This window comes from Cervus elaphus, chromosome 5, assembly GCF_910594005.1.
Source record: "Cervus elaphus chromosome 5, mCerEla1.1, whole genome shotgun sequence".
NCBI lineage: Eukaryota > Metazoa > Chordata > Mammalia > Artiodactyla > Cervidae > Cervus > Cervus elaphus.
The window spans coordinates 89,915,008-89,937,138 of record NC_057819.1 but is presented as its reverse complement, the minus strand read 5'-3'; the positions used below and the strand labels follow the sequence as shown (position 1 = coordinate 89,937,138).

The window sequence follows — 22,131 nt, the reverse complement described above, 5'->3', positions numbered from 1 at the left end:
AAACTATATTTATAATATAAAACTATATATAATACAAAAAGTTTAAAAAAGAGAAAAGAAAAAAAGAAAAAATTAAAGAACATTAACATTTTGAAAAGTGCATTCTACATCAGCTTGAATGAAGGCGGTAACTTTTGAGCCTATCTATCTAGAATGCACGTCCATCAGCGAGCTCCCAGCACACGGATCCAGTTGTGTGCAGATGTAAGCCATTCGCATGCTTCACCCCTACCTCCCTGAGGAGGGCCGTTCGCAGGACTGGCTCCGAGAACCCGGGACGGGACGGGTCCCAGTCCTTCCATAGACACACCCACTGGTCACTGATTGGCCCAGGGGAGAGCACCTGACTGGGCCAGGCCAATGAGTCCCTTTCTTGTTTTTTTCTTTTTAAGAGAGCATGAGAGAGTCAGCGCGGCCTCTCCCTGATGCTAGGATGTGAAAAAATATAAATCTGTTGGGAGCTCTGTGTGAAAAGATACACATGTGGAGAAACCCTGTCTCTAGTGAGAGAGAAAAAAGCAAATCAGAGAGAGGAGAGGGAAAAGAAGGGGGGAAAGACCAAGGCGGCGGGTGGCCTCGTTTCCACTTGTTCCTCACGCTGCCCCCTTGCCTTCCTGCCGCTGGGTTGTTGAAGCTTGCCTTGGATTCCAGGGGTAATACAATTCTTTTATGCCCAAGCTTCTCTGAATCTGGGTTTTCTCATGTGCAGCCTAGATAACCCACTGCTTATTTCTTTTATCTTTGAAGTTACTCAGAGGCATCTACACAGAGTTTCATTTTTAACAACCTCCCACCTGCCTTCAATTTAATTTCCTTTAGCAAAATGCTGGTCGTGAAATCTGCACTTCTGTAGCCTAGGACAGCTTTTCAGTCCTTTTTCTATTTTGTGAGGTCCTCCATAAAAAAGAAGATTTTCCGCGGTCAAAAGCATTGGGGAAATAAATGCTTTATGCAACATTTCTATCTTGGAGATTCATAATGTGACATATAGAGAATCCCTGCCCTGAATTAATGTGTTTAACTCTGCCTAACCAGGGTTCTCCAGATCATTTTAATCCCTGTAACATGTAACATCCAAAACTCAGGATTTGGGGGCATGCTGTCAAGATCCATGTGGGACTGAGCCTCCCTTCTTTAAAGTGGCGTATTTCCAGGGTGCCTTCCACAAGGATGTTTGACCAAGGAAGCATTGTCAGCCTGGGGGGAAGGACATTTTTGATCGATTTCATAGTCACTTTCTACTTGCTAAGCATGAGTCCATAGGGCTGGGTCCACCCAAAGTAGATGCCTTTTCCTTGTTCACTCTTTGGCACCAAAGGTCCTCCCTGTAGGTCACAGTTACACTCAGAAGCATGGCTCCCTCAGTGCTTCCTGAAATTTCTGAGAAGTGAAGCAAGAATGTGTCAGAGGCTCCGCTTGGAGAATGAGATGTCCAGAGGATAAAGTGCTCCAGGACCCTTGTGTCGGTATAGAATATTCGGAACAGTCTCTGCCTCTGGGATGGTCTGACCTTCCTCCTATCTACTGGTTGTCATTATCAACCTTTGACTGTTTCGAGTTTGCAGAGAGTGCTCATCTGATCTGCTGGTAAAGGCAGGGCTGGGGGTTCGATCATGGGTCTGACTCTATAAAGTTACTTCCCTGTCCTACTGCTCTGCCTCTGTCATCAAGCTGTCTGTGGCCACTCCCTCAACAGCCAGCTTTCCATCCCTTTCTCCTCCGTCGTCACCCATCTCTCTCCTCTAAGGACTCAGGTTCCTTTTCCTGGGGATTGAGGGGAATTGGAAAGGTCAAGGAGGCAAGGTGGCATCCGTGGGGCCACCTGGCTTGGCAGGTCAGGAAGGCGGCTCCCTCCCAAAGCCCGAGGTGGGATGAGGCTTGGCCATCCCCTCAGTCTTTGGGAGCAATGACCGAAAAACAGAGCGTGGCTGCACCTCCTCAGGTGGCCTTAAGGACAAATATCCTCACTCACCAGAGCCCCCCTCTTGTCCTTCAGCAGGTGTGTGGACCTCAATTCCACCCACGTGAGGCTCACCCTCCACCATCCCAGGACACAAGCAGTTTTGAGGTGGCCAGAGTCTCTAAGAAATGCTCATGACACAGTGATTTCTCAGCCTGAAGAAAGGTACTGTGGAGGAAGTCTGGGTGTGGGGATTCAGGAGGCATGGCTGGGTGGCCTGGGTGAAGTCGCCTAACCTCAGCCTTCATCCCTGGCAAATGGAGATAAGGAGCCCTTCCTATTGCTCAACATGAGGGGAAGGCCGGGAGGGAGGGTGCTTATGGCCCCAGGGGAATGCGGGGGTGGCTGCAAAGGCAAAACTTCAAGAAGTCAACCAGAGCTTCTGAAGCTGTGCTCCCCAACATGGCGGCCACTCGCCCCCTGTGGCAATTTAAATGAATATACATCCAATGATAATAAAAATTCAGTTCCTCACTGATCACATATCAAAGGCTCAGTGTGGCTACCACATAGGACAGCACAGATAGCGTTGTAGAAAGTCCTGTTGGACGGCAATGACCAGTTTCTTCTCTAACTAATTTCTTCTGGCTTCTGTCCTGCTTTCAAGCCCTTCTCCTTCACACCCTGAATTATCCAACCTCAGACGACATGCTTTGAGTGACAAGTGCTGGTGTCTCACTAGGGACAACTCTCACTCACTCTGCTGGCAGGAGGGTCTGGAACTTCTTCTGGATTCTGTGTGCAGCTCTGGTTCCCAGTAGTAGCTTGAAAGGCAGGGACTTTGTCCTGTGTCTTCTGTAGTCTGACCGTGTCCTGCCTAGGTGTTAGGCTCACAGTAGGTCCTTAACCACGATTATGGATTTGTCTTGAATGGATATAGCTCATGGTCCATGAGGGCTGATGGCTGGTCAAGAAGCTTGGGTCAGTGTAGTCCTGGCTTGGCCACAGATTCACCATGTGACTGTCAGTCCATCACTGCTTCCCACCAGGCCTCTGTAGAACAGGCATGCAGGGGCGGGTGTGTGTGTGTGTGTGTGTGTGTGTGTGTGTGTCTGGAATAGATAGTCTCAGGTTCTTTCCTGCTCAGACCATCCACGGCTTCAGGGGGCAGAATGCAGATTCCCTGGGAAAGACCCTGAGGTTGGAGCCCAGACCATCAGTGGCCAGTGTGCAGACCCCAGGTCACCCTGCAGGGAGCCGTGCTGGGTGAGAATGTCTGGGAATGAGGCTGCCTGCCTTGCGAGTGTGTGTGTGTGCCAATGTGTGTGTGCGTGTGTGTCTATACATGTGCTTTGGCTCCTGACTCAAGGTAACAGGTGAGAAATCCAACATTACACTGGGAGGATATAACTGACTGTTGGTCAGGCTATAGGTAAGGGGTCTCTAGGATTCTTTTTTTTTTTCATTTAATTTTTGGCTGTGTTGGGTCTTTGCTGCCATGCGTGAGCTTTCTCTAGTTGTAGCGAGCAGGGGCTACTCTCTAATTGTGCAGGCTTCTCATTGAGGTGGCTTCTTTTGTTGCAAAGCTTGGGTTCTAGGGTGCACAGGCTTTAGTAGTTGTGGTGCACAGGTTTAGTTGCCCCTCAGCATGTGGGATCTTCCCGAACCAGAGACTGAACCTGTGTCCCTTGCAATGGCAGGCAGATTTTTAACCAGTGGCTCAGCAGGGATGTCCCTCCAGGATTCATTTTTTATTTCTCTCCTTTTCCACAGAAGTTCAATAAACAAATATGTTCCTGTGTCTGCAAGGTAGAGGACCAGGTCTTGGGGACCTGGTCCCAGCTCCCAGGACGCAGGGTTGTCTTTGGGCCCCAGGTCACAGAACACAGGCTGCCCTGAAGGATGTTCTGGAAACCCAGCCTCTGTGGGCCCTTTTCCAGAGCTTAGCACTAACACACTTCTTTATCTGTTTACTGGAGGGCAGTGCTTAGTCGCTCAGTCGTGTCTGACTCTTTGGGACCCCATGGACTGTAGCCCACCGGGCTCCTCTCTCCATGGGGATTCTCCAGGTAAGAAGGCAGTGGGGACCCTGAATTTAGGGAAGTGGATGGATTCGACTAAGTGTCTGCTTGGCAGAGGGCTGGAGCTTGAGGTGAGCTCCCAGAGACGGTACTGGATCCATGTGAGCAGGTGATGCTTGTGAGGCCATTTCACTCTTCAGGAGCAGGAGTGACCACAACATGCCCTGAGGGGCGCTCAGAGGCGGGGAGCCTGGAGACGGGGTGCGGTGGGCGGGAGAGAGCTCTGGGCTTGTGGTCTGTCCTCCCAGGGTGGAGGCCCTCGCTGCCCTCAGAAGCCTGGAGGGCCTGGGACTGGGGAGAGCCAGACCTCAGGACGGGGCTGAGGGAACGGCTGTGGGAATCACGGGATGGAGGCTGGGCTGCAAGAAATGAGGGTGGGCGTGTTTTACCTTCACCCCCTCCTCAGCTCCAACCTGAGAGCCCAGGCCTCCTTCCTGCTGGAATCTGCTCACCCTTCAACCCTCCCTGTGGGTCCTCTCAGGCCCATCTCTAGACTTCCTCTTCCTCCCCGTCTTTGGTCCCTGAACCGAGGGTTATGTGAATCTCTCTTGGCATTTAGGGTCCCACGCTTGGGCACCTCTTCACTTCTCTTGGTGAGATCTAGAGGCTGCCGGCATCCCTAGGCCTCCCCCCCATATCATTCCAACTTCCGCTCCATCATCACAGTGCCTTCCCTGTCCTTCCTGCACACCTCTCATGTATGATTCATGATAATCTCAAGACTTCAGGTAAGGACCCCATGCCCTGCAATGCTTTCCCTGCACCCTCCCACCTCCCAGGTGAAGGCTGTCATCTCACCCCAGCACCGGGGACCCTCAGGTCCCAGTGGTCTGTGTGTCTCCTCTTCTAGGCTGTAATCAAGGGCTTGGTCTTTTTTCAATTCAATATCCTTATTTTGGTGTAAAGCCTGAGATAGCATATGTGGCTTATGAATAGTTTGCTGAATAAATAAACGAATAATTGGATGCATGAAATGAGCTTTGGGACTTGTATACCCGGGGTCCCCATGGGCTCACGCAGGCTGAGTCTGTGCCCTTCCATTTTCCAGCAGCCCCTCCACCTTCCCCCAGCGGGAGAAATCTGCTTTCCTTTCCACTGGGCCCTGTAGCCGAGCTGGGATATTCAAGATGGTGGAAGAGGAAGGGGCTGGTCCATCACTTCCTCTTCTCCTGAAATTGCGCCACCCATCGCCCCAACCGAACTCGCTAATTCAAGCCTTCCTCCGCGCCTCCTCTCACCCTACCCACCTTTCCCTTCCAGTATCCCCATCCCCGGCCCCCTCCCACCTAGTGAAATCCAAGGAAAACTCAGGGCATCACAGTTTGTGCTGGGACATCCTTCCCATTCACCGGCACGTCACCCACCCCTTGATGGAGAGCAGCCCTTCACCGGGTGGGCCAAGCTAACCCGCTCCAGGCAAAGTTCCCCTGGAGGCCGCACCCGTCCGCCATCACCCCCGGCCCCGGCCCCGGCCCGGCTCACCTGTCTCGCCCCAGATGGGCAGGTACTCATCCTGCTGAATGTCCAGCATGATCTCCAGCCCGTTGCCTGTCCCCCCCTTGACCGTGGTGAGCAGAGGCTTGCCGTCCTCGCCTGAGTTAAACATGTAACACTTCCCATATTTTGTAAACACCTGAGGGAGAGAAGAGAAAGAAGCACGTGGGTGACTTTGGACTGGGCTCCAGGCAGACTGGGAACCCCAGAAATCCGACAGCAGGCCAGCGTCCCCACAGCCCGTCACAGCCAACCCTCTTGGGGACCACGATTAACCTCACCCCCGGTTAATGGGCTGGATTTTGGCATCCAAGAACACATCTGGACACCCTTTGGGGTTTGTTGCCATGGAGTCTGGTCTCTTCTCCCTCTGTTAATCCTTCTCTGGGGGCGGGGCCAGGGGGCGGAGGGAGCCACGTCCACTTTCAAGTGTCAATCATTGTCTGTATGCTTTCTATCCTGTAATCTGTGCCTCCAGCCCTGAGCTTTCTCTTGGGCTCCAGACACGCTGATCCAACTGCCTGATACGCATGATTTCTGCATGGCCCATAGACACCCGACTGCCAGCATGTCCCAATGGGATCAAGGCTTCCTCAGCGTCTGCACCCCACCGGATGGTTCTCCTGTGCACTGTGTCCTGGGGAATAGCATTGCCACCTGCCCAGGGGCTCAGACCAGACCCTCAGAGTGGGTGTCCCCTCTTCCTCTTTCTCACCCCACGTCCAGTCAACCAGCAGGGCCCATCAACACTGTCTCTGCATCCAACTTGACTTTTGCCTTCTCTCTTCGGCACGGCTTTAACATAATGACCTCCATCATTTCTTGCTTGGGCTGCTGCAGTTTCTTAGCTAGACTGCTGGATTCCAGACAACCTTCTCCAGCCCATCCTCTAAGTGAATCGTGGCTCACTCCTTCAGAAATGCAAACCTGATTATATTAATCCTGTGGTTAAAATCCATCAGGGCTGCCCATCCCCCTGAGAATAAGATCCAGGCCCACCCTCCACACTCAGCCTTCTATGATGCTCTCTCTGTCTGCTCCATCCTCCTCTTCCCATCTGAGTCCATGGGAATCCACTGGAAGACAAGCTCATGGGTTCGGTGGTTACCTCTGCATGTTCACTGAGGAATCTACCCCTGGTGGCTAGCTTAGGGCCTGGCACCTGGGGGTATTCCAGAAATATATGTCAAGTGGACAAGTGAATGAATACATGAGTGGGTGGGTGGGTGGAGCTACATTAAACAACTCTGGCACCTCTGGAGGTGCCCTGCTGGTTCGCCTACTTGTGGCTTTCTACTTTGCTGCTTCCTCTACTGGTAATGGCTCTTGTTCCTTTATCTGCCTGGGCAACTTCTGTCCATTCTCCAAGACTGAATCAATCCACTGCCTCCTCCAGGATGCTGTCCCAAGCTCAAGGACCAAGTTGTATAACATCCCTTCTCACTTTCCCCCTTTGCTCCTTCACCAGGGCAGCTATCACATGCAACAGTAACCACAGGTGGATATTGTTGTTTCCATTGTGCAGAGGACAAAACCACAGCCCAGAGAGGTTAAGCAACTTGCTCAAGGTCACACAGCTATTAAGTAGAAAAGTTGAGATTCAAAGCCTCGTCTGTCTGGTTCTAACACACATGATCTTTTGGGGGCATGTTGTCTTTGTCATTGGGATGTTTCTGAGCCTTATACTGCTCCTCTCTGCCTTGTTTTTCCATCAGCCAATCAATAGTCATATGCATGAGCTCCTACTACATGCAAGGATTATGAAGACTGTAAAGAGGTACAAGCCCTGCTCTCCCAGTATTTCCCTTTATAGCCAGGGTCCCCAATGCTCTGGCCATGGGCCAGTACTGGTCCATGACCTGTTAGGAACCCAGCTGCACGGCAGGAGGTGAGTGGGGAGATGGAAGCTTCATCTGTATTTACAGTCTCTCCCCATCCCTTGGGCTTCCCAGGTGGCACTGGTGGAAAAGAACCCGCCTGCCAATGCACATGATGTAAGAGATGCGCACTCGATCCCTAGGTTGGGAAGATCCCCTACAGGAGGGCATGACAACCCACTCCAGGATTCTTGCCTGGAGAATCCCATGGACAGAGGAGCCTGGTGGGCTACAGTCCATGGGGTCCCAAAGACTCAGACACAACTGAAGTGACTTAGCACTCACTCCTTCCCTCCCTTGCTTTACCACTTGAGCTCCACCGCCTGTCAGATCAGATCAGTGGGGCATAATAAATTTAATACACTTGAATCATCTTGAAAACATCCAGACACCCCCTCCTCCCAACCCCACCCCGCGTCCACCCCAGTCCGTGGAAAAACTGTCTTCCATGAAACCGGTCTCTTGTGCCAAAATGGTTGGGGACCGCTGCTTTTTAGTGCATATCAAAGTATATAATTAGATGGTGATTTATAGACTGTTTGTTGGAGAGGGTGGGGGCTGGGTCTGTTTTGTTGGATGAATGAATGAATGGGGTTCAAGGGGTTGCTACTCCCATTCCCTCGCCCACATCTGGGAGGCACCCTTAAGTGTTGGCCAGCCTTGCTAGTTCTGGCGGGAACTCACACCTGATCCACTCCCCTCCCCTCCCTTTCTCTGCTCTGGTCTTCTCAGCTTCGAGCTTAATTGTTCCTGAGCGTTTTTGCTTGCTTCTCCTGGAGGGTATTAGAGGAGAGACAGTTTGCCTTCGTGGGGGCAGAAGAAGGGGCTCTGAGCCAGGCAGGCGCGCACGGACTGCACTTCTCCACCGGCCGCCCTGACTGCACCGCGCCAACCCACCTCTCCTGCCTCGCTTCTCGGAGAGGATCATTTTCCTCTTTGCTCAACATCAAAGGCTGAGAGCTATTTACCCACAGCGCAGTTTTGCTAGAAACTCGGGACAAGATGCCGCTCTCCTTCCCCGTTGCCGTGCATAATGACGTGTAAGAGTAACTGGCTTCAAACGTAGGCCTTATCGCCCCCAGCCACAAAAGACAATTTATTTAAGTCTAGACTGTCAGGCCAGAGCTCGCTGCTTCTTCAGACCTGCCATTCTCCGAGGCACTCCTCTGCTCTCCTGGTAAGCGCTGACAGCCTCATCTGGGATGGCAGGGCTGAATTTGCAAGGTTGCTAAGAATCAAGAACTGCTCTTAGTTAGATCCTTTTGTAAGAATTAATGGTGCATATATCAAACCTGGACCTGCAGGAGTGACAGGGGTGGGGGGTGGGGGGAAGCCTGAGATAAAGATGGACCCCATGACCATCATTTTCATTGCTCACTGCGTGTTACAGTTGAGAGATGACACTTACAGCTTCAACTTGCTCAATGGCCCCATGAAGTTGGAGGGAAGGAGACTAAAAATTCCTGAGCATCTACTCTGTGCTGGCTCCTGCTTGGCATTTTCAGAGGAACTATCTTTTTGCTAATTATGGTCCCAACTACCCTGATGGGAAGGCGTCTTATTATCACATGCCCATTTTACAGCTGGGAAGACTGAGACTTAGTGAAGAGGTAGGTCGTAGAGCCGGGACTTTACCACCAAGGAAGTTCCAAGGGAGGAATCCTGAGATTTTGAGCCAGACAGAAAGGCATCAGAGCACCTTGCTCATTATTTGTCAAGTCTGTGGCCTTGAACATGACATCTTTTTCCAATGTCAGTTTTCATGTTTGCAAATTGAGCAGAGATAACCTTGCCACATGGTTGTAACATCTAAATGAGGGAATGCAAGTGGATTTGTTTGGAAGATTATATAATAGACATCTTTAAGAGGTATGGATCCATACTAGGTCCTTTTCAGCAGAAGTGAGAGAAGTTATTTGAGTTATGGGGGGAGGTCAGTGATGAACTGAAGAATGGGGGGTGTTGAGGGGGCCTGTTCTCTCTGATTGTGACTCAGTAATACCAAACTCATCTCTCTCTCTCTGTTGCTGTTGTTGTTTTTTGGCCGCATGGGTCTTCATTGCAGCTATTAGGCTCTCTAGTTGTGGCATGTTGGGCTTAGTTGTCCCAGGCATGCGGATCTTAGTACCTTGACCAGGGATCACACTGTGTCTGCTGCATTGGAAGGTGGAATTTTAACCACTGGACCCCCAGGGAAGTCCCACCGAGCTCATTTTGAAGTAGTTACAGGGGATGGAAACCATCATGTGCCACTGACTGCTTATTCCTTAAGAATGTTAAGCCTGTTGCTAAAAGCCCAGGGCAGCCAATGAGATTACTGGAGCCACAGAGTTCTGTAAGAGAGGGCAATGCTTTGATGCACACAATCCACTTTGAAATCTACTTTTGGATGGAACTGCAAACAGTTACTGGTGCAGTGGACAGCCATCATAGTCCGAAGTTAGCACGCTTTAGCCGGTACTTTTTTTCTCTTGGTAGTGTCTGTGTCTGATTTTGGTATCAGGGTGATGGTGGCTTCATAGAATGACTTTGGGAGTGATCCTTTCTACTCAGTCTTCTGGAAGAGTTTGAGGGACTTCCCTGATGGTCCAGTGGCTGAGACTCTGAGCTCTCAATGCAGGGAGCCCAGATTCAATCCCTGGTCAGGGAACTAGACACAACTAAGAGTTGGCATGCCACAGTGAAAAGATCCTGAATGCCGCATCTAAAGATCCTATGTGCTGCAAGGAATAGTGAAGATCCCGTGCACCACCGCTGAGACCTGCACAGCCAAATAAATAAATAAAGATAAAAATTAAACAAAGATTTTGAGAAAGATCGGTATAAGTTCTTTGTATGTTTGGCAGAATTCCCCAGTGAAGCTGTCTAGCCCTGGACTTTTGTTTGCAGGGAGGTCTTTTTTTTTTTAAATTACAGATTCTATTTCACTTCTAGTGATTGGTCTGTTCAAATCGTTTCTTCTTGATTCGGTTTTGGTGGGCTGTATATTTTTAGAAACCTGTCCACTTCTAAGTTATTCAGTGTTTTGGAATAAATTGTTCATATTTGGCACAATCTAAATCCAAGAAATCTGGATGTGGGGATGGGGAGAGGCTCTGTGCCTTCCAGTAGCTCTTAGAACAGTCCTGAGCTCACAGACTGGCTTGGCTGCCCTCTCTGGAGCACCACTCACATTCTGTCTGCTGTCATTGATATTTTGCAGCAGCCTTATGAGTTTGGTCTTATCACTCCCATCTTACAGATAAGGAAACTGAGGCCCAGAGAGCCTGAGCCAGGTCACAGAGCTGGTAAGTAGGGAATCCAGGGTGTAAGTCATCTTTGCCTCACTCCATTGCCTGTGTTCTTTGCCCCCGCTTCCTCGTAGCTACAGCTCCTCTGTTCCCAGCAGACTGGTAAAATTGGTTCCTTGCTAACACTGGGGTTCTTGAGCTTGGCCATGGTGGCGGGGGGTGGTTATATCTCAGAGTCAGGAGAATCTCAGAAAAGTACAGGCACCAAAAGTCTTCTTGGGGATTTCCCTGGTGGTCCAGGGGTTAAGAATCCTCCTCTCAATGCAGGGAACACGGGTTTGATCCCTGATTGGGGAACTAAGATCCCACATGCTGTGGGGCAACGAAACCTGAGCCCTGCAACTAATGAAGCCCTCAGGCCACAATTAGAGAGCCTGCTCGCCACAACCAAAGGCTCCTCTTGATGCAATGAGGATCCTATGTGCCACAACTAAGACCTATCACAGCCAAATAAATAAATATAAAAAAATCTTCTTGCCCAAATGTCTCATTTTGCCCGTGGAGAGTCTAAGGCTCAGAGAGGTGAGTGTCCTGCCCTGGGTCACACAGCTAGATTGGGGGCAGAGTTGAGATCTGACCTGGGTTTGGGTCTGTGCTCTTCCTCTAAAGCCTTTGTTTGCACATGATGGGGGTTGGAGATGATGGCTAAGCTCCCCTTCCTGGGGCCCTGCATCCAGGAATAAAAAAGATTAGCAGTGCCTGCTGGCCTGGGTACCAGCATCCAGGTTCGGTGTGACCTGTTGGGGCTACCTGTCTTAGAGTCCAGGAAATGCACAGTGGAAAAGGTTAGGGACAGCAGATATCCCTGAAGACACAGTTTTCTGGCCCAATTAGTAGTGCAAACAACATTTCTACACATGGACCTACTTAAGAAAATAAATTATGTATAAGCTCCCTTAAGGACTGTAGAAATATCCACTTACCAGCACACAACTGGGCCTGCAAACTTCAAACCTTCCAAGCCTTCGTTAATCCTGACCTTTAGGGCTTTTCTGAGGCAGTGGCTTCCTTGTCTCCTCCTTGAAATCCTATTGCTCCAAACCTCCTCTAAAACTCAGCTTTTCCCCCCTGCTGAGTTGAATGAACTTTCCTCCCAGTGATTTGCTGAAATTTCTTGTTTGGCTGTTTTCAAAATAATGGACATGCTAAAGCCCACTGTTTTGTTTGCTCTGGTTTTCTCTATCGAAATCTCCTAACACAGCAATCCTCAACCTTTTTGGCACCAGGGACCAGTTTTCTGGAAGAAAACTTTTCCAGGAAGCAGGGGAGTGCATGGTTTCTGGATGATTCAAGTGCCTTACATTTATTGTGCATATTATTTCTATTATTATTACATTAGCTCCACCTCAGAACATCATGCATTAGATCCCAGAGGTTGAGGACCCTGCTTTAACACATTTCACACCGAGGGAGGAAAACAGTCTGTTAAATGGGTTACAAGGCTTTCAGTAAACAAAATGAAGCTACCTTTTGTTTTCTTTTCTTGGAAGGAGGGGTGGAAGGTTATCAGTAATTCATTCCTTTTCATTGCTGTGTGGTATTCCATTGCACAGCTATACCAGGATTTATTCATTCAACTATTGATAGACATTGGGTTGGCTATTACAGATAAAGCTACTATGAGCAGGTATAGGTCAGTCTTTGTATGGATACGTTTTCATTTCTCTTAAGTAGGTGCATAGGAATTGAATGGCTGAATCGTATCATCATAAGTGTGTCTGTAACTATTTAAGAAATGGCCAAGTTGTTTCCAAAATGGTTGTATAGTTTTATATTCCCATCAGCTATGAGAGTTTCAGTGGGGGTGGTTTCCATTTGTTTTTTGAAGTTGTCAATGAACATGTTTGAGAATTAAATACAGCAGAGGGATGCATGCATGAGGAAGGGGCTTTAGATGGTCAGCTCCTGGAAGACGAAGCCTGCCTGCATCTTATTAGGAAAAATGCTTACTCACTCATCTCTTCCTGCAACAGGAATTTTTGGCCACCTATGATGCTCCTCGGACAGATGCCTGACTGTGCTTTTACCCCATGGTGAGATTTAAAAGGCAATTTCAGCAAGTACCCAGGAAAGCACCTCTGTGTGGCTGTGGAGTCCTTGGGAACCAAGGAGATGAGAGAATGCAGCCCCTAGGCAACCACTTCATCCCAGCCAAGAGGCCACAGTCTCTTTTAGGACATCATTAATATCATCCATCTTTGGGTTCCTTTTTGGAGGGGAGAGGAGAACATACAGTCACTGGGCGTTTACCACGAGGCAGGCACTGTGCTGATTGCTTTATGTTCCTTCTATCTTTCTTAATAATAATTTAACCAATTAATTAAATAATTTGGCTGCACTGGGTCTTAGTTGTAGCATACAGGATCTTCAATCTTCCTTGTGGCGTGTGAGGTGTTTATTTGCAGCATGTGGGATCTAGTTCCCTGACCAGTGACCCCCTGCTTTGGGAGCGTGGAGTCTTTAGCCACTGGACCACCAGGGAAGTCCCCTATAGACCTTCTATCTTTTAGGGCTCACAGGACCCACTGATGTAGGTGTTATTCTCCCCAATTTGTAGATGAGAAATTAAGGCTCGGCGAGGCTAAGTCCTTATCCAAGGTCCTCCAGCTAGAGAGAGATTCACCTGACTTTTCCCTTTATAGGCAAGGGTCGCTCAAAGAACCTTTAGCATCATTTGAGCATGTAATATGGTCCTGCGACCCCCCTCCCCTCCCCTCCATGCAGAGATGTGACATAAGCTGTGTTGGTTTCACTGAGAAACCCTCCCATCCCCTTCCTCCAAGCCTGAAACACAGCCCGGAGCTTTTCTGTTGGGCAACTGTCCAGAGAGTTTTAGACCACACTGGAAGAGATGTGTGAGCCCCACACAGAAGAAAAGAGCATCAGGTGACTGCCAGTGTGTCAGCTGGGAAAACAGCACAGAGGGGAGCAAGGGGTAACTCTGAGCGCTCTCCAAGTCACACATTTTGTGAGCAAATGTTCCCCTGGAGATCGGCTCACAGAGGCAGAAGGGCCACTTGAAGGCGCCTGGGGGTCATTTGAAGTTCTAGACCTTCACCGATGAATCCCTCCTGACCCCTCATGTGAGCATCCCAAATTGGCCCTGACTTGGAGTTATGAAATGAGTTAGGGGGAGCTAGAAGCCTTTCAAGTTGGACCAGCTTGGCTGGTGTTGGGAGGGGAGCCTGGGTGATGGAGGTTTGATGGTGGGAGACTTCAGGACGGGTTGGTTGCTCTTTCTGCTGGGGTCCTCCACTGTCTGTCTCCTGTGGGAAGTAAGGGCTGTGTCCTTTACACCCCTGGCGTCTCAGTGCCTGGCCCCATGCCTGGCACACAGTAGGCACTTAATGGGCAGGTGTCTGGATGCAAGAAAAGAGTCAAGCATGGAACTGGGAACCAGAGAGCCTCAGCTTCCAACACTGGCTCTGCCCTGATTCAGGGAAGTCATTTCCTCTTTTTGAATCTTGATCCCTCATCCTGGAAATGCTGGTAAGAGTAACTTCCGCTAGAATTCTTGTAAAGATCAAAAAGGTCATAATGGATCTGAAATCACTTTGTAGAAAAAAAAAAAGTTTTCAGCCCAGGCAGAGAAATATCTTGCCTGTGGTCAGTATCATGGCTAAGCCCCGAAGGGGCAAGGGAGGTGAAAGCATTGTTATTTGCCTGTAGAAATGGAATCTGAGATGCTGTTCCATCTGGGACCACATTTGTGGCTCATCCATTCGGTTGCCTCGTGAACATCTACAGAACCTCTCTTGTGTTCCAGCACCGCCCCAGGTGTTGGGGATGCAGAGAAGCATCAAGTCTTTAGGGACCACCTAGTAGGGAAAGTGGTCCTGCAGAGTGGTCCCGGGTGGAGTGCCCAGAAAGAAGCTGTCTGGTGGGTGGGGATGGGAGGATTGTGGGGGTTGATACAGAATTCTCTCTAGAGGCAGGGCTGCTGACCCCAGCAGTATTTATCAGGCTGAGACAGATCCCTTAGGCTGGCTCCTGGTCTTAACAGGGGCATGCTGATGTCAGGGAGGCCAGTGATGTCCGCTGAGCCCTACCTACCAGCCCTTCACTCCATCTCGCTTCTGTTTCCACCCCTTAGACAGACAACAATGGGCTCTACTAAGAGACTGGCAGGAAGGACAGACCCTGGAGTCAGGTTATCCTGGCTGAACACCTACTATGTGCCAGACACTGTGCACAGTGAAGAGTGGCACTTAGCTGTTAGCTCACTGATAATCACTAAGACACACAGGCAGTGACTCAGAGGAGCTGGCATCTTGTTCTCTCCAAGGAAAGCAGTGTCAGTCTCCGAGGACCCCCGCCGACCCCCTAAGCCTGGCTCTCTGATCTGCCCACTGCCAGAAGGTCACCAAGCCCAGCCCTAGGGATATGGGGCCACGGCAAGTGGGTTAATAGAAAGAGCACGTTCCTAGGGAGCCAAGGCTGACTGCGAAGACCATCCCCTTGGCTATTACCAGATGTGGGGAGCAGGACCCAGGAAGCCTTCCTTGCATTGAGGGAGAGCAGAAGCACAGAAAAAGTGAAGGAGAAAGAGTGGGCACAAATCACCCACAGCCCATCACCGTGTCCCTCTCCTGCCCCCATTCCCTGCTTCTTAACCCTGCTGACATGATCCCTGCTGCCGCAGCCCACGCCAGTTCCCGCACAGAACCTACTGAAGGCAGGGTGTGTTCAAGGTGCAGCTGCCCAGACGCACTGGAAGTAGCCCTGAGTTCTGCCACATTTGGTTCTTTCGGGGTGCAGAGCCCCGTGGCGAGGCATACCTTAAGTCTGTGTTCTGATCACTTACCAGATAATGGATGCTAAGTACTCGACAGAGTACTCACTTAGTAACATTAGCTAAGATAATGTGGGGGTTCTGCACCTGAGTTCTGAAATCTCAGCTCTTACACGATGTGATTTCTGGGTTTCTGGTCTGTATTACAAGTTCTTTTTACAACCGCTTGCCTGATCCTGTGACTATGGCCCTGTGCCCACTTCTGCCTGCTGCCTGCTGGACTTATGTATGCCCACTTGGTTTCCCTGTGGCCGTGCCCAGATGGAACATTCCTAGGGTATTCCTCTATAGGAAGTTTGTATTTCTGCTCAGCTGAACTTCACCTTTCCTCCACTTTTCCAGCCTCTATCCCAGGGACTTGTGTGGGCTTCCTAGCCCATTGTGTTTTCTACCTGTGTGATCCACCCGGAGATAAGACATGGGTCATTCCTTGCAGCTGCCTCACTACACACCTTCTGAAGCAGGTGTGGGATGGGGGAGGGGAAAGGTAAGGATCAGAAATGTGTTCTATTGTGTTCCTAGTTAATTTCACATTATTCTACAGGCCTGCTTAGAAACTATGCATGGGTGAAAACCAAATGATGGTTTATGATGTTTACGGAAGAAAAGCAGATGTTCCAATTAATGGTAGGGCTGAAAACAGTCCCAAGGCAGGCTGATTCTAAAATCTGATCAAGAAAAGGTCAAATAGGTAACAACCCACATGGCACAAAATCCTCATACCACATTCTTTCTGATTTCATATTTTCTCATTAAAAACATATTTCAGCTTCTCCAGAAACTGCTCAGAGAATGTCACTGTCTTCTAGTTTTCCCCCCTCACTGGTCTTGGAGGTTGAGCGGCATGTAATTTCTGTAGCAAAGCTTGCATTGTGAATGTTCAAAGGCATCGCAGATTCACGAATGCAGAGGGTTTGAGGCAGTTCAGTGAGATTGCTTTCCCAACGTGTGGAATTAAGACCTGGCTGGAAGATATACAGCATGCATGATACCATGCTCCTTCTTAGGTCCATAGCAGACAATAACTAATGGATCACAGTACTATTTCCCTCTGAGTCTCACAGTTTTTTAATTTTTTTCTTTTTTTTTTTTCCAGCCCAATAATTCTGGCTGCCACTGTTGGAGTTGGCAAGTGAGTTGACTCCTATTTGCCCTCCTTGTGCAGGAAGAATGAACTGCTGATTGTGACAGTGTTTCTGCAATAAAAGGCAATGCCTGATAGTTGGGGCAGGTTTGGAGGACAACTTCAGGGGCACAGTTATGGGGGCTTAGGCAGAAGGGACTGTAGTTGGTGACACAGGCAGAAGAAGGACTTTGTATACTAAAAAAAAAAAAAAACAAAAAACTGCTGGACTTCCCTGGTAGTCCTGTGGTTAAGAATTCACCTGCCAGTGCAGGGGATATGTGTTCGATCCCTGGTCTGGGAAGATCCCACATGACGGGGACAACTGAGCCTGTGTGTGACTACTGAACCCGTGCACCCTGGAGCCCGTGCCCTGCAACAAGAGATGCCCTCGCACCACAATGAAGAGTAGCCTCTGCTCACCGCAACTAGAGAAAGTCCATGCACAGCCACAAAGACCCAGCACAGCCAAAAATAAATAATAAAGTATTAAAAATTGCTTAGACTTGCTGCTCTGCACTCTGGTAGAGCAAGTATAAGCTTTGGAACCAAGTACCAATTCTGCCATTCATGAGTTTTTCAAATCGGGCTAATATTTCCTGACCATCCCTTTGTTTTCTGTCTCAGATTGGTGGACTTGACTCCCAGGTGACTGGGAATAATTTTCACGGTACCACAGTTCCTTGACTTAGGATCGAAGGATCAAAGGACCTCAGATGATTAGGGGCGTTCAAAATGAAAGACAAAGTGTCCTTTTGTTCTTTCAACATCTAATGAACTACTATCATGTATCAAATACTCTGCGATATCCTGGGAATACAAAGATAAATAAGACACGGACACTCTGCTCAGTTGCCAGGGTAGAAATGGAGGAAAAAACAGCTTCAGGCCGTCAGGGAGACAGAGCAGCTGTAAGGCCATCATTGATTCCCGCACATCCATTTACAGAATGCAGCTCTTGAGGGACAATGAACAGGATGCAAGGTCCTCTTGTGTGGTATCTGCTCTAACCCTTAGTCCTGTTGAGCTTGTGTGCATTGGCAGAGGGCCAGTTTCCAGTTACTGTATTGTTTTTTAAGGGTGACTTAAAAAAATTATTTATTTGGCTGTGCTGGGTCTTAGTTGAGGCATGAGATCTTTGGCTTTTGTTGCAGCATGCGGGATCTAGTTCCCTGATCAGGGATCGAACCGGGGCCCCCTGCATCGGGAACTTGGAGCCTTAGCCACTGGACCCACCAGGAAAATCCGTCAGCTACTGCTCTGACATCAGCATGACCTACTCCGGCCTTTCCCATCCTTTCTGCACTCCTCCATCACAAGAGCCCCATTGCATCTCCTTACCTCCAAATCAGAGCCTAGATTAGGATGGGAAAGGTGAAGTGCCAAGGCATAGAATTTAAGGAGGTATTCAATTCTTGGGACTGAGAGTGGTGAGTGCCTCTTTAAATTTTGCACCTGGGTACCCCACTTGTACACCCTAGTCTGGGCCCTGTTCCAGACAAAGTCAGATGAAGACAGGAAGAAAGACATCCATGGTGAAAGTGGCAGGACAGCCTGTTCTTACAAGCTTGCAAAATAGACACTATTGTCTTATTTACAGAAGAAGAAACTGAGGCTCAGAAATGGTGAGTTACTTGCAGAGGCATCACAGAGTGGTAAAAAATCAGAGGCTTTTTTTTTTAAACTGAGACAGACCCAGGTCATGTTCTCAGTTCTGCCTGTCCTGAGCTATGTGACCTTGGGCCAGTGACTTATTTTTTTCTGACCTTCTGATTCCTCCATCTGAAGAATGGGGATAATACTCTCTCTCAGGGTCAGATGGGAAGTCCAGGCACTTCTAGATTCCGGTTCCGTGACTCTGCTTTCTCATGTGTTAAGTGGACCGGCCATACTTGTTTCACCGAGATGCCCTGGGGACCAAATGAAATGATGGCCGTACCAGCCCAAGGTGAGTTCTGAAGAGCTGTTTGGAGGCTCAAGTGTGAATTCCTTAATAGACTTTTCTGTCTCTCCAGCCCTGTTAACTGTCTGGTCTTCTGGGGTGCAAGGAGGGAGGTAAGCATTTGTTTGGTGAGTGCTTTTAGAGGTCTCTGATAATAGCTTCAGATCTTCTCTAGAGGGATAATTGAGATGGACTGCTGGCTACAGGTCAGATGCCACACAAAGTGCTTAAATGCACCATCCCATTAAAAAACCTCCCAGAAACCCTACTATTACTCCCATTGTCAGAGAAGAAGAAACAAAATCTGGGGGAGGCCAAAGGACTCACCCAAGGTCATGCAGCGCTTCGGAGGCAGAGCCAGGATCCCCACCCATCTGTCTGATGGAGCAACCTGGGCTTTCTGTGTCCTACTAGGCAACAGTGACAGGAAGAAATCCAGGCTATTTCTCAGCAATGGAGCAAAATCTAGAATTTGCACCTGAGCATGCGCCAATGTACCTGAATATAAATTAGACTCATTGAAGGTCAGGACATGAAACCTTGTGAGTGCTAATTGCTTCCTAAGCAGGGGCAGAGCGACAGCTTGAGGCTTTCCAGGATGGCCTGAGAGTGTCACTGATTTGAGTCTTTCTTGTTGTTCTTGTTGTTTAGTGGCTAAGTTGCATGTGACTCTTTCCTGACCCCCAAGGACTGTGTAGCCTGTCAGTCTCCTCTGTCCACGGGATTCTCCAGGCAAGAATGCTGGGGTGGGTTGCCATTTCCTCCCCCAGGGGATCTTCCTGACCCAGGTATTGAACCCATGTCTCCTGTATTGCAGGCGGATTCTTTACCACTAAACTACCTGGGAAGCCCATGAGTGGTTGCTATGTCCTCAAAATTCAACTGAAATTCTACAACCCTATTCCACCAAACCAGAGAATTGAGAGTGGCAGGTCAGCGGTTCTCTGCAGGTTTAAGTCCTATAGGTTCTACCTTGACAATATCTAGTTAATTTCCAGTTAATTTCCTCCTCCCAACCCCTGTAAGCTTCAGGGAGAGCTGTCAGCTGCCTCCACTGCAAGTTGCTGGGTGGGTGAATGCCTCCGTCCCACAGGGTTGAGCATCCTCTATGCTACCATATTCCCTGTGTCCTTTCTAGTTCTGGGGACTTAGCAGGAAATCAATGAATGCTGAATAAATTAATGCTTCCATTTATTTGTCTATTTTTCGCTCCATCCCCAAATTCTGAGACGATTTATCCAAGAGCTCTATGCAGAGCCTAGCATAGCATAGCTACTCAGTAGAAGTTTGTTGAATGATTAACTTAAGAGAGAATGACTGAAAGGAAAATGGTGCAGTTTGTTTTATAAAGAAAGAAATCTGCACACGATGGAACTGATCAAAACCTATATGAAGCAAGGATTCCTGTATGGCTACCCTCATGAACCAGCTCCCTTCAAAGCAGGAAATTCAGCAAAGGGGCAAGACCTCTACCTGTCCTCATGGCTCCAGGTTGGATGGGCTGCAGAGAGATTCAGTGAGGAGAAAATCAGGCTTCCTTTTATCAAAACAAGGCAGCCGCTCCTCTCGTCTTCTGAGAACAAAGACTAAATGGAGGAACTGAGAGTATTTAGAAGGGAAAAGAGCAGACTTAAGGAGGATCACAATAGCTATCTGTAAATATTTGAAGGGATATCATTTGGAAGAGAGAATAGACCTACTCTGCACTGCCGTGGAGTAGAGTGTCAAGATCTGGGTTGGACATAAGAAAAGAAATTACCAGTTAACATACAGGCAGTAATCTTTCTAGGGAAATGGACATAGTCTATATCATAAGGGTATGGGTTACACAGGTGTATCTATTTGTCAAAACAATACAGGTAAGATCCATGCATTTCACCATGCATACATTATACAACAACAAAAGGAAGTGTTAAATCATTATCATCATGATTGTCCTAAAGTGAGGGAGAGGGGTGAGCAGAGGTACAGAGGAAACAAGAATATAAAAGTATTAATATTGTCTGATTTGGATAATGGGCACATAGGGTTCATGGTACACACTTGTTAATTTTGTATATGTTTAATTTTTTTTCATAAGTAAAAGCTGGTGTATGTTCATTACTGAGCAGAGGTGAATTAAATGGGCTATGTTGAGAGACAGTGAGCTCCATGTCACTAGAAGTATTTATGCAAATTCGCTGTGTATCCTCAACACCCCCTACTCTCTAAGAAACTGGGCTATTGGAGGGCAGTCCAGGAGGACAGATGCTTTTGAACTGTGGTGCTGGAGAAGACTCTTGAGAGTCCTCTGGACTGCAAGGAGATCAAACTAGTCAATCCTAAAGAAAATCAACCCTGAATATTCCTTGGAAGGACTGATGCTGAAGCTGAAGCTCCACTACTTTGGCCACCTGATGTGAAGACCTGACTCATTGGAAAAGGTCCTGATGCTGGGAAAGATTGAGGGCAGGAGGAGAAGGGGGTGACAGAGGATGGCATCACCGACTCGATGGACATGAGTTTGAGCAAACTCTGGGAGATAGTGAAGGACAGGGAAGCCTGGTGTGCTGCTGTTCATGGGGTCACAAAGAGTCAGACATGACTGAGTGACTGAACAACAAGTAGCAGGAGCCCAAACCAGATAACCTTGGCCAGGATCCTCACCCTCCTCCTGAGCAGAGGGATTGTCAAGACTGTACCACATGGGCTGAGGGTCTGGAGGAGAGCTGGACTCTCCAGAGTCATGAACTGGAGCCAGAGTCCCTCCTTCCAGACAGTGGGAGATGCTGGGGATGGGGCGGGCAGATACCCAAGGTGTCTAGGAAGGCTGCTAGACTTGGGGTAGAGGGGTGTGGAGTGAAGAGAGGATCCAAGTCAAGATGAATAATTGCAGGTTTGGAAAGCAGTCTGAGTTTTCAGGCTCTGAGCCATATGCCATGGCTTCCTAGTTGTGTGAATCTGAGTAAGGCACTCTACCTCAGTTTTTTAATCTGGAAAATGGGAGATTAGACCTACTTCATAGGATTAAATCAGCCTGGGGTGCCTGGCATCTAGACAGCCATGCTCATTAGGGTTATTCCTACTTATAAGGGAGTTGTTGCTGTTGTTTAGTTGTTATGTTGTGTCTGACTCTTTGTGATCCCATGGACTATAGCCTGTCAGGCTTCTGTGTCCATGGGATTTCCCAGGCAAGAATACCAGAGTGGATTGTCATTTCCTTCTCCAGGGGATCTCCCAGACCCAGGGACTGAACCTGAATCTCCTGCATTGGTAGGCAGGTTCTTTATCATTGAGCCATCAGGGAAGCCCTGTAATGGGGAGATGAGCCCAAGTAAAGACTGGCTCTGGTGGGGAAAAGAGAATGGACCTGAAGTTCTGTTTCCTTCATCAGCTACCACTTAAGGCCACATTTTAGGGATGGCTGAGGGAGGGGTGTCTGAATGGGTCAACCTGACTTAAAATGCAGGGGAAAAAAATCTACAAGAACTCTTCCACTGATGACATTCCAGGATTCTAGCGGGACCCAGGCCATTTCCAGGAGTGACCAGTATACCCCCGTTCATTGCCATTGCTGTAGAGATGCCCTGTGCTGGTGAGCTGTGTGTCCACATTGCCAGGACACAGTTTCCCCTGGGCAGCCCCCAGGGATC

At 48.8% G+C, this 22,131-nt stretch overlaps 1 protein-coding gene across 3 annotated transcripts in view; it reads right to left on the bottom strand.

The window, feature by feature from the left end:
• The window catches only part of ASIC2 (acid sensing ion channel subunit 2), a 1,206,795-nt gene that overhangs the window by 92,097 nt on the left and 1,092,567 nt on the right, over positions 1-22,131 (bottom strand). For all 3 annotated transcript variants that reach the window (XM_043903061.1, XM_043903060.1, XM_043903062.1), the window contains exon 2: positions 5,464-5,614. In XM_043903061.1, coding sequence (XP_043758996.1) covers positions 5,464-5,614 — 151 coding nt within the window. The remainder of the gene's footprint in view (positions 1-5,463; positions 5,615-22,131) is intronic.